The following is a 13510-nucleotide window of genomic DNA, read 5'->3' as shown; positions in this document are numbered from 1 at the left end:
GTGTATCTAGTGAATACATCACTGTCAAGTGATCTACTGAATACATCACTGTCAAGTATATCTAGTGAATACATCACTGTCAAGTGTATCTAGTGAATACATCACTGTCAAGTGTATCTAGTGAATACATCACTGTCAAGTGTATCTAGTGAATACATCACTGTCAAGTGTATCTAGTGAATACACCACTGTCAAGTGTATCTAGTGAATACACCACTGTCAAGTGTATCTAGTGAATACATCACTGTCAAGTGTATCTAGTGAATACATCACTGTCAAGTGTATCTAGTGAATACATCACTGTCAAGTGTATCTACTGAATACACCACTGTATCTAGTGAATACATCACTGTCAAGTGTGTTTAGTGAATACATCACTGTCAAGTGTATCTAATGAATACACCACTGTCAAGTGTATCTACTGAATACATCACTGTCAAGTGTATCTACTGAATACATCACTGTCAAGTGTATCTACTGAATACATCACTGTCAAGTGTATCTACTGAATACATCACTGTCAAGTGTATCTAGTGAATACATCACTGTCAAGTGTATCTAGTGAATACATCACTGTCAAGTGTATCTAGTGAATACATCACTGTATCTAGTGAATACATCACTGTATCTAGTGAATACATCACTGTCAAGTGTATCTAGTGAATACATCACTGTCAAGTGTATCTAGTGAATACACCACTGTCAAGTGTATCTAGTGAATACACCACTGTCAAGTGTATCTAGTGAATACATCACTGTCAAGTGTATCTAGTGAATACATCACTGTCAAGTGTATCTAGTGAATACATCACTGTCAAGTGTATCTACTGAATACACCACTGTATCTAGTGAATACATCACTGTCAAGTGTGTTTAGTGAATACATCACTATCAAGTGTATCTAATGAATACACCACTGTCAAGTGTATCTACTGAATACATCACTGTCAAGTGTATCTAGTGAATACATCACTGTCAAGTGTATCTAGTGAATACATCACTGTATCTAGTGAATACATCACTGTATCTAGTGAATATATCACTGTATCTAGTGAATAAGAGTTAAGAGTGTTGAGTTGGCAATACAATACTTCTGTTACATAGTTGTATAGTATCTAGATTATTTGATAATACATACCTGGCGCGATGGAACTGGAAGTAGGGCAGTTACTGGTCGTAAAACTTCATCAGGAAATGTCTGAATGTACGCGTCTATTACACCCTAAATATACACAAAATATAATTTAATATGGGAATAATTATTATAAGTGCAATCATCATTGCCAAAGTCCATGGCAGCAATGAATTCACAGGTGAGAAACAGTTGTTATGTTTGACTTTGAGGACGAATAACAACTATATTTTTTAATTTATTCCATTTTAGAACTGATCATAGATGCTATAAGCCAAATTTCATGTTAATTGAATTAACCAATTCTTTGAACTGCAACTTTATGTTAAATACAATTATCAAACAAAAAAACAAAAAACAATGTCTAATAGTTCATTTGGTTGAAAGTCTTGGATGCATCAAACAATGTCTAATAGTTCATTTGGTTGAAAGTCTTGGATGCATCAAACAATGTCTAATAGTTCATTTGGTTGAAAGTCTTGGATGCATCAAACAATGTCTAATAGTTCATTTGGTTGAAAGTCTTGGATGCATCAAACAATGTCTAATAGTTCATTTGGTTGAAAGTCTTGGATGCATCAAACAATGTCTAATAGTTCATTTGGTTGAAAGTCTTGGATGCATCAAACAATGTCTAATAGTTCATTTGGTTGAAAGTCTTGGATGCATCAAACAATGTCTAATAGTTCATTTGGTTGAAAGTCTTGGATGCATCAAACAATGTCTAATAGTTCATTTGGTTGAAAGTCTTGGATGCATCAAACAATGTCTAATAGTTCATTTGGTTGAAAGTCTTGGATGCATCAAACAATGTCTAATAGTTCATTTGGTTGAAAGTCTTGGATGCATCAAACAATGTCTAATAGTTCATTTGGTTGAAAGTCTTGGATGCATTAAACAATGTCTAATAGTTCATTTGGTTGAAAGTCTTGGATGCATCAAGAAAGCACATAAATACACTGCTGACTTTATAATGACAAATAATTTCGTTCAAAAATAGAATGAGATTGATACAATGTTTTTTTTTAAATCAAATCATTATTCTTCAAAACATTTTAGTGATAATACATGTATAAATAGCTATATTGTATGTTGTTCTATATCCTGGTGCAGACAACTTTAATTCCAAATGATAAGATAGTTACCATAACTCACATCTATATTAGGACAGACTGCTAAAGCATCTTCCACCAATTCTAACAACACACTCGTACAGTAGAAGTTCAAGGATCTTAATTGGATGTTTGTCTGTTAAAAAAGTCACTTTAATATTAGTGCAATTTAGAATATAGTACAAATACAAAATAAGAATGAGATCTAATTCCAAGATCAATGGTTCCATACACATACTTCTAAGAAGAATTTTCAATTTTAGCATTGACATCTCCGTAAAAAGAACATAACATAATATTAACTGAAATGAGTCAGCCATTTTGAATCATTTTTTGAAAGAAATGCCTGTCAATATGTGTGAAATGACGGTTTAAATCTACGTGTTTAGTATGAATGAAATCTATCTATGCTCGACCCATGCATCAAACAATGTCTAAGAGAAAAGATTGCAATTTAACCCTCGGTAACTGACCTGAATACTAACTGGTATGATCTAAATTTAATCCTGGGTAACTGACCTCAATATAACTGGTAAGATCTCAATTTAATCCTGGGTAACTGACCTGAATACTAACTGGTATGATCTAAATTTAATCCTGGGTAACTGACCTCAATACTAACTGGTATGATCTTAATTTAATCCTGGGTAACTGACCTCAATACTAACTGGTATGATCTAAATTTAATCCTGGGTAACTGACCTCAATACTAACTGGTATGATCTTAATTTAATCCTGGGTTACTGACCTCAATACTAACTGGTAAGATCTAAATTTAATCCAGGGTAACTGACCTCAATACTAACTGGTATGATCTAAATTTAATCCTTGGTAACTGACCTCAATACTAACTGGTATGATCTCAATTTAATCCGGGGTAACTGACCTCAATACTAACTGGTAAGATCTCAATTTAATCCTGGGTAACTGACCTCAATACTAACTGGCAAGATCTCAATTTAATCCGGGGTAACTGACCGCAATACTAACTGGTATGATCTCAATTTAATCCTGAGTAACTGACCTCAATACTAACTGGTATGATCTCAATTTAATCCTGGGTAACTGACCTCAATACTAACTGGTAAGATCTTAATTTAATCCTCGATAACTGACCTCAATACTAACTGGTAAGATCTCAATTTAATCCGGGGTAACTGACCTCAATACTAACTGGTAAGATCTCAATTTAATCCTGGGTAACTGACCTTAATACTAACTGGTATGATCTCAATTTAATCCTTGATAACTGACCTCAATACTAACTGGTAAGATCTCAATTTAATCCTGGGTAACTGACCTCAATACTAACTGGTATGATCTAAATTTAATCCTTGGTAACTGACCTCAATACTAACTGGTATGATCTCAATTTAATCCTGCGTAACTGACCTGAATACTAACTGGTATGATCTAAATTTAATCCCGGGTAACTGACCTCAATACTAACTGGTATGATCTTAATTTAATCCTGGGTAACTGACCTCAATACTAACTGGTATGATCTTAATTTAATCCTGGGTAACTGACCTCAATACTAACTGGTAAGATCTCAATTTAATCCTGGGTAACTGACCTCAATACTAACTGGTAAGATCTCAATTTAATCCTCGATAACTGACCTCAATACTAACTGGTAAGATCTCAATTTAATCCGGGGTAACTGACCTCAATACTAACTGGTAAGATCTCAATTTAATCCTGGGTAACTGACCTTAATACTAACTGGTATGATCTCAATTTAATCCTTGATAACTGACCTCAATACTAACTGGTAAGATCTCAATTTAATCCTGGGTAACTGACCTCAATACTAACTGGTATGATCTAAATTTAATCCTTGGTAACTGACCTCAATACTAACTGGTATGATCTCAATTTAATCCTGGGTAACTGACCTGAATACTAACTGGTATGATCTAAATTTAATCCCGGGTAACTGACCTCAATACTAACTGGTATGATCTTAATTTAATCCTGGGTAACTGACCTCAATACTAACTGGTATGATTTTAATTTAATCCTGGGTAACTGACCTCAATACTAACTGGTAAGATCTCAATTTAATCCTGGGTAACTGACCTGAATACTAACTGGTAAGATCTCAATTTAATCCTGGGTAACTGACCTCAATACTAACTGGTATGATCTCAATTTAATCCTGGGTAACTGACCTCAATACTAACTGGTATGATCTCATTTTAATTCTTGATAACTGACCTCAATACTAACTGGTAAGATCTCAATTTAATCCTGGGTAACTGACCTCAATACTAACAGGTAAGATCTCAATTTAATCCTGGGTAACTGACCTCAATACTAACTGGTAAGATCTCAATTTAATCCTGGGTAACTGACCTCAATACTAACTGGTATGATCTCAATTTAATTCTGGGTAACTGACCTCAATACTAACTGGTATGATCTCAATTTAATCCTGGGTAACTGACCTCAATACTAACTGGTAAGATCTCAATTTAATCCGGGGTAACTGACCTCAATACTAACTGGTAAGATCTCAATTTAATCCTGGGTAACTGACCTTAATACTAACTGGTATGATCTCAATTTAATCCTTGATAACTGACCTCAATACTAACTGGTAAGATCTCAATTTAATCCTGGGTAACTGACCTCAATACTAACTGGTATGATCTAAATTTAATCCTTGGTAACTGACCTCAATACTAACTGGTATGATCTCAATTTAATCCTGCGTAACTGACCTGAATACTAACTGGTATGATCTAAATTTAATCCCGGGTAACTGACCTCAATACTAACTGGTATGATCTTAATTTAATCCTGGGTAACTGACCTCAATACTAACTGGTATGATCTTAATTTAATCCTGGGTAACTGACCTCAATACTAACTGGTAAGATCTCAATTTAATCCTGGGTAACTGACCTCAATACTAACTGGTAAGATCTCAATTTAATCCTCGATAACTGACCTCAATACTAACTGGTAAGATCTCAATTTAATCCGGGGTAACTGACCTCAATACTAACTGGTAAGATCTCAATTTAATCCTGGGTAACTGACCTTAATACTAACTGGTATGATCTCAATTTAATCCTTGATAACTGACCTCAATACTAACTGGTAAGATCTCAATTTAATCCTGGGTAACTGACCTCAATACTAACTGGTATGATCTAAATTTAATCCTTGGTAACTGACCTCAATACTAACTGGTATGATCTCAATTTAATCCTGGGTAACTGACCTGAATACTAACTGGTATGATCTAAATTTAATCCCGGGTAACTGACCTCAATACTAACTGGTATGATCTTAATTTAATCCTGGGTAACTGACCTCAATACTAACTGGTATGATCTTAATTTAATCCTGGGTAACTGACCTCAATACTAACTGGTAAGATCTCAATTTAATCCTGGGTAACTGACCTGAATACTAACTGGTAAGATCTCAATTTAATCCTGGGTAACTGACCTCAATACTAACTGGTATGATCTCAATTTAATCCTGGGTAACTGACCTCAATACTAACTGGTATGATCTCATTTTAATTCTTGATAACTGACCTCAATACTAACTGGTAAGATCTCAATTTAATCCTGGGTAACTGACCTCAATACTAACAGGTAAGATCTCAATTTAATCCTGGGTAACTGACCTCAATACTAACTGGTAAGATCTCAATTTAATCCCGGGTAACTGACCTCAATACTAACTGGTATGATCTTAATTTAATCCTTGATAACTGACCTCAATACTAACTGGTATGATCTCAATTTAATCCTTGATAACTGACCTCAATACTAACTGGTATGATCTCAATTTAATCCTTGATAACTGACCACAATACTAAGTGGTAAGATCTCAATTTAATCCCAGGTAACTGACCTCAATACTAACTGGTATGATCTCAATTTAATTTTGGGTAACTGACCTCAATACTAACTGGTAAGATCTCAATTTAATCCTGGGTAACTGACCTCAATACTAACTGGTAAGATCTCAATTTAATCCTGTGTTACTGACCTCAATACTAACTGGTAAGATCTCAATTTAATCCGTGGTAACTGACCTCAATACTAACTGGTATGATCTCAATTTAATCCTTGATAACTGACCTCAATACTAACTGGTATGATCTCAATTTAATCCTGGGTAACTGACCTCAATACTAACTGGTAAGATCTCAATTTAATCCTGGGTAACTGACCTCAATACTAACTGGTATGATCTCAATTTAATCCTGGGTAACTGACCTCAATACTAACTGGTATGATCTTAATTTAATCCTGGGTAACTGACCTCAATACTAACTGGTAAGATCTCAATTTAATCCTGGGTAACTGACCTCAATACTAACTGGTAAGATCTCAATTTAATCCAGGGTAACTGACCTCAATACTAACTGGTATGATCTCAATTTAATCCTGGGTAACTGACCTCAATACTAACTGGTATGATCTCAATTTAATCCTTGATAACTGACCTCAATACTAACTGGTAAGATCTCAATTTAATCCTGGGTAACTGACCTCAATACTAACTGGTATGATCTCAATTTAATTCTTGATAACTGACCTCAATACTAACTGGTAAGATCTCAATTTAATCCTGGGTAACTGACCTCAATACTAACAGGTAAGATCTCAATTTAATCCTGGGTAACTGACCTCAATACTAACTGGTAAGATCTCAATTTAATCCCGGGTAACTGACCTCAATACTAACTGGTATGATCTTAATTTAATCCTTGATAACTGACCTCAATACTAACTGGTATGATCTCAATTTAATCCTTGATAACTGACCTCAATACTAACTGGTATGATCTCAATTTAATCCTTGATAACTGACCTCAATACTAAGTGATAAGATCTCAATTTAATCCCGGGTAACTGACCTCAATACTAACTGGTATGATCTCAATTTAATTTTGGGTAACTGACCTCAATACTAACTGGTAAGATCTCAATTTAATCCTGGGTTACTGACCTCAATACTAACTGGTAAGATCTCAATTTAATCCGTGGTAACTGACCTCAATACTAACTGGTATGATCTCAATTTAATCCTTGATAACTGACCTCAATACTAACTGGTAAGATCTCAATTTAATCCTGGGTAACTGACCTCAATACTAACTGGTAAGATCTCAATTTAATCCTGGGTAACTGACCTCAATACTAACTGGTAAGATCTCAATTTAATCCTGGGTAACTGACCTCAATACTAACTGGTATGATCTCAATTTAATCCTGGGTAACTGACCTCAATACTAACTGGTAAGATCTCAATTTAATCCTGGGTAACTGACCTTAATACTAACTGGTATGATCTCAATTTAATCCTTGATAACTGACCTCAATACTAACTGGTAAGATCTCAATTTAATCCTGGGTAACTGACCTCAATACTAACTGGTATGATCTAAATTTAATCCTTGGTAACTGACCTCAATACTAACTGGTATGATCTCAATTTAATCCTGGGTAACTGACCTGAATACTAACTGGTATGATCTAAATTTAATCCCGGGTAACTGACCTCAATACTAACTGGTATGATCTTAATTTAATCCTGGGTAACTGACCTCAATACTAACTGGTATGATCTTAATTTAATCCTTGATAACTGACCTCAATACTAACTGGTAAGATCTCAATTTAATCCTGGGTAACTGACCTCAATACTAACTCGTAAGATCTCAATTTAATCCTGGGTAACTGACCTCAATACTAACTGGTAAGATCTCAATTTAATCCTGGGTAACTGACCTCAATACTAACTGGTAAGATCTCAATTTAATCCTGGGTAACTGACCTCAATACTAACTGGTATGATCTAAATTTAATCCTTGGTAACTGACCTCAATACTAACTGGTATGATCTCAATTTAATCCTGGGTAACTGACCTGAATACTAACTGGTATGATCTAAATTTAATCCCGGGTAACTGACCTCAATACTAACTGGTATGATCTTAATTTAATCCTGGGTAACTGACCTCAATACTAACTGGTATGATCTTAATTTAATCCTGGGTAACTGACCTCAATACTAACTGGTAAGATCTCAATTTAATCCTGGGTAACTGACCTGAATACTAACTGGTAAGATCTCAATTTAATCCTGGGTAACTGACCTCAATACTAACTGGTATGATCTCAATTTAATCCTGGGTAACTGACCTCAATACTAACTGGTATGATCTCAATTTAATCCTTGATAACTGACCTCAATACTAACTGGTAAGATCTCAATTTAATCCGGGGTAACTGACCTCAATACTAACTGGTAAGATCTCAATTTAATCCGGGGTAACTGACCTCAATACTAACTGGTAAGATCTCAATTTAATCCCGGGTAACTGACCTCAATACTAACTGGTATGATCTCAATTTAATTTTGGGTAACTGACCTCAATACTAACTGGTAAGATCTCAATTTAATCCTGGGTTACTGACCTCAATACTAACTGGTAAGATCTCAATTTAATCCGTGGTAACTGACCTCAATACTAACTGGTATGATCTCAATTTAATCCTTGATAACTGACCTCAATACTAACTGGTAAGATCTCAATTTAATCCTGGGTAACTGACCTCAATACTAACTGGTAAGATCTCAATTTAATCCTGGGTAACTGACCTCAATACTAACTGGTAAGATCTCAATTTAATCCTGGGTAACTGACCTCAATACTAACTGGTATGATCTCAATTTAATCCTGGGTAACTGACCTCAATACTAACTGGTATGATCTCAATTTAATCCTTGATAACTGACCTCAATACTAACTGGTAAGATCTCAATTTAATCCTGGGTAACTGACCTCAATACTAACTCGTAAGATCTCAATTTAATCCTGGGTAACTGACCTCAATACTAACTGGTAAGATCTCAATTTAATCCTGGGTAACTGACCTCAATACTAACTGGTAAGATCTCAATTTAATCCTGGGTAACTGACCTCAATACTAACTGGTATGATCTAAATTTAATCCTTGGTAACTGACCTCAATACTAACTGGTATGATCTCAATTTAATCCTGGGTAACTGACCTGAATACTAACTGGTATGATCTAAATTTAATCCCGGGTAACTGACCTCAATACTAACTGGTATGATCTTAATTTAATCCTGGGTAACTGACCTCAATACTAACTGGTATGATCTTAATTTAATCCTGGGTAACTGACCTCAATACTAACTGGTAAGATCTCAATTTAATCCTGGGTAACTGACCTGAATACTAACTGGTAAGATCTCAATTTAATCCTGGGTAACTGACCTCAATACTAACTGGTATGATCTCAATTTAATCCTGGGTAACTGACCTCAATACTAACTGGTATGATCTCAATTTAATCCTTGATAACTGACCTCAATACTAACTGGTAAGATCTCAATTTAATCCGGGGTAACTGACCTCAATACTAACAGGTAAGATCTCAATTTAATCCGGGGTAACTGACCTCAATACTAACTGGTAAGATCTCAATTTAATCCCGGGTAACTGACCTCAATACTAACTGGTAAGATCTCAATTTAATCCTGGGTTACTGACCTCAATACTAACTGGTAAGATCTCAATTTAATCCGTGGTAACTGACCTCAATACTAACTGGTATGATCTCAATTTAATCCTTGATAACTGACCTCAATACTAACTGGTAAGATCTCAATTTAATCCTGGGTAACTGACCTCAATACTAACTGGTATGATCTTAATTTAATCCTGGGTAACTGACCTCAATACTAACTGGTAAGATCTCAATTTAATCCTGGGTAACTGACCTCAATACTAACTGGTAAGATCTCAATTTAATCCTGGGTAACTGACCTCAATACTAACTGGTATGATCTCAATTTAATTCTGGGTAACTGACCTCAATACTAACTGGTATGATCTCAATTTAATCCTTGATAACTGACCTCAATACTAACTGGTAAGATCTCAATTTAATCCTGGGTAACTGACCTCAATACTAACAGGTAAGATCTCAATTTAATCCTGGGTAACTGACCTCAATACTAACTGGTAAGATCTCAATTTAATCCCGGGTAACTGACCTCAATACTAACTGGTATGATCTTAATTTAATCTTTGATAACTAACCTCAATACTAACTGGTATGATCTCAATTTAATCCTTGATAACTGACCTCAATACTAACTGGTATGATCTCAATTTAATCCTTGATAACTGACCTCAATACTAACTGGTAAGATCTCAATTTAATCCCGGGTAACTGACCTCAATACTAACTGGTATGATCTCAATTTAATCCTTGATAACTGACCTCAATACTAACTGGTAAGATCTCAATTTAATCCTTGATAACTGACCTCAATACTAACTGGTAAGATCTCAATTTAATCCTGGGTAGCTGACCTCAATACTAACTGGTATGATCTCAATTTAATCCTGGGTAACTGACCTCAATACTAACTGGTAAGATCTCAATTTAATCCTGGGTAACTGACCTCAATACTAACTGGTATGATCTCAATTTAATCCTTGGTAACTGACCTCAATACTAACTGGTATGATCTCAATTTAATCCTTGGTAACTGACCTCAATACTAACTGGTAAGATCTCAATTTAATCCCGGGTAACTGACCTCAATACTAACTGGTATGATCTCAATTTAATTTTGGGTAACTGACCTCAATACTAACTGGTAAGATCTCAATTTAATCCTGGGTAACTGACCTCAATACTAACTGGTAAGATCTCAATTTAATCCTGGGTTACTGACCTCAATATTAACTGGTAAGATCTCAATTTAATCCGTGGTAACTGACCTCAATACTAACTGGTATGATCTCAATTTAATCTTTGATGACTGACCTCAATACTAACTGGTAAGATCTCAATTTAATCCTGGGTAACTGACCTCAATACTAACTGGTATGATCTCAATTTAATCCTCGGTAACTGACCTCAATACTAACTGGTATGATCTCAATTTAATCCTGGGTAACTGACCTCAATACTAACTGGTATGATCTCAATTTAATCCTGGGTAACTGACCTCAATACTAACTGGTATGATCTCAATTTAATCCTTGGTAACTGACCTCAATACTAACTGGTATGATCTCAATTTAATCCTGGGTAACTGACCTCAATACTAACTGGTAAGATCTCAATGCCATTGTCTGTTCTTTCCATCATATCATTTAATTTTCTTTTTAATGCATCATGTATAATCTGCAGATCTGAAGAGCATTCCTGACTGCAATAAAACAATATGTTATAATGTGGAAATTACATATAATGATAGTTTTGAATCAAGAATTATGTGACTGTCTGTTTTATGTTCAAAACATGTATTCTGTGTATATTTTTCAAAAGCTTGTACATCAAGAAACATGTTGTTTATGGACAGTGTTATGTGAAAAGCAAATTGTTGAACCGTGTCTAGAACTGTTTGTGTGTCATGATTTCTAAAGCTGTGATTGTGTCCTAAAATTCAAGTTAAAAGTGTCTCCTCTGATGGTCCATTAAAGATTTATGAAATGTCACTAGTGAGTGAGTAACAAATCATTCAATACCAGACACAATTCTGTCATTTCATCAAATGCACATAACCAATGTTTGAGAAGTTGGAAAAACATAATTATTATTATAAATGTAATCTGTTTTCAATGCATTCCAAGTTATAAAACAATTTTATCTAGATGATTTAAATTTGGATAATGCACGCTTTCTGAAGAAATTCACATTTTTTCACAATCTGGTCCTGAAAATTGTGATAAAATTGACCAGGTTATACTTATGCTAACATATCATCTATGTAATATTAGAATTAAGGATTTCAGTTAAAAACAACATCTTACAGGAAAATGGATTCATAAACCAAAACTACAGAACATGGGTGGCTATTTGATTCACAAACCCAAACTATAGAACATGGGTGGCTATTTGATTCACAAACCCAAACTACAGAACATGGGTATCTATATGATTCATAAACCCAATCTACAGAACATGGGTATCTATTTGATTCATAAACCCAATCTACAGAACATGGGTATCTATTTGATTCATAAACCCAATCTACAGAACATGGGTATCTATTTGATTCATAAACCCAATCTATAGAACATGGGTGGCTATTTGATTCATAAACCCAATCTACAGAACATGGGTGGCTATTTGATTCACAAACCCAAACTACAGAACATGGGTGGCTATTTAAGTCATAAACCCAAACTACAGAACATGGGTGGTTATTTGAATCACAAACCCAATCTACAGAACATGGGTAGTTATTTGATTCATAAACCCAATCTACAGAACATGGGTGGTTATTTGAATCACAAACCCAATCTACAGAACATGGGTAGTTATTTGATTCATAAACCCAATCTACAGAACATGGGTGGTTATTTGAATCACAAACCCAATCTACAGAACATGGGTGGCTATTTGATTCACAAACCCAAACTACAGAACATGGGTATCTATTTGATTCATAAACCCAATCTACAGAACATGGGTATCTATTTGATTCATAAACCCAATCTATAGAACATGGGTGGCTATTTGATTCATAAACCCAATCTACAGAACATGGGTGGCTATTTGATTCACAAACCCAAACTACAGAACATGGGTGGCTATTTAAGTCATAAACCCAAACTACAGAACATGGGTGGTTATTTGAATCACAAACCCAATCTACAGAACATGGGTGGTTATTTGAATCACAAACCCAATCTACAGAACATGGGTGGCTGGCTATTTGATTCATTAACCCAAACTACAGAACATGGGTAGTTATTTGATTCACAAACCCAATCTACAGAACATGGGTGGCTATTTGATTCATAAACCCAAACTATAGAACATGGGTGGCTATCTGATTCATAAACCCAAACTACAGAACATGGGTGGCTATTTGATTCATAAACCCAAACTACAGAACATGGGTGTCTATTTGATTCATAAACCCAATCTACAGAACATGGGTGGCTATCTGATTCACAAACCCAAACTATAGAACATGGGTGGCTATTTGATTCATAAACCTAAACCACAGAACATGGGTAGTTATTTGATTCACAAACCCAATCTATAGAACATGGGTGGCTATCTGATTCACAAACCCAAACTACAGAACATGGGTGGCTATTTAAGTCATAAACCCAATCTATAGAACATGGGTGGTTATTTGAATCACAAACCCAAACTATAGAACATGGGTGGTTATTTGATTCACAAACCCAATCTACAGAACATGGGTGGCTATTTGATTCATAAACCC

The 13510-nt window shown here is 35.0% G+C and overlaps 1 protein-coding gene across 1 annotated transcript in view; it reads right to left on the bottom strand.

Annotated features, from left to right (window-relative positions):
• Nucleotides 1–13510, bottom strand: part of LOC100376560 (uncharacterized) — a 146484-nt gene that overhangs the window by 78468 nt on the left and 54506 nt on the right. The window contains exons 14-16 of the mRNA XM_085496698.1: nucleotides 11365–11476; nucleotides 2288–2380; nucleotides 1139–1222 (exon numbers count right to left, since the gene is read on the bottom strand). Coding sequence (XP_085352824.1) covers nucleotides 1139–1222; nucleotides 2288–2380; nucleotides 11365–11476 — 289 coding nt within the window. The remainder of the gene's footprint in view (nucleotides 1–1138; nucleotides 1223–2287; nucleotides 2381–11364; nucleotides 11477–13510) is intronic.

The sequence above is a fragment of the Saccoglossus kowalevskii genome, chromosome 3 (genome assembly GCF_978046115.1).
Source record: "Saccoglossus kowalevskii chromosome 3, keSacKowa6.1, whole genome shotgun sequence".
NCBI classification, from domain to species: domain Eukaryota; kingdom Metazoa; phylum Hemichordata; class Enteropneusta; family Harrimaniidae; genus Saccoglossus; species Saccoglossus kowalevskii.
This window is presented reverse-complemented; position numbering and strand designations above follow the sequence as displayed.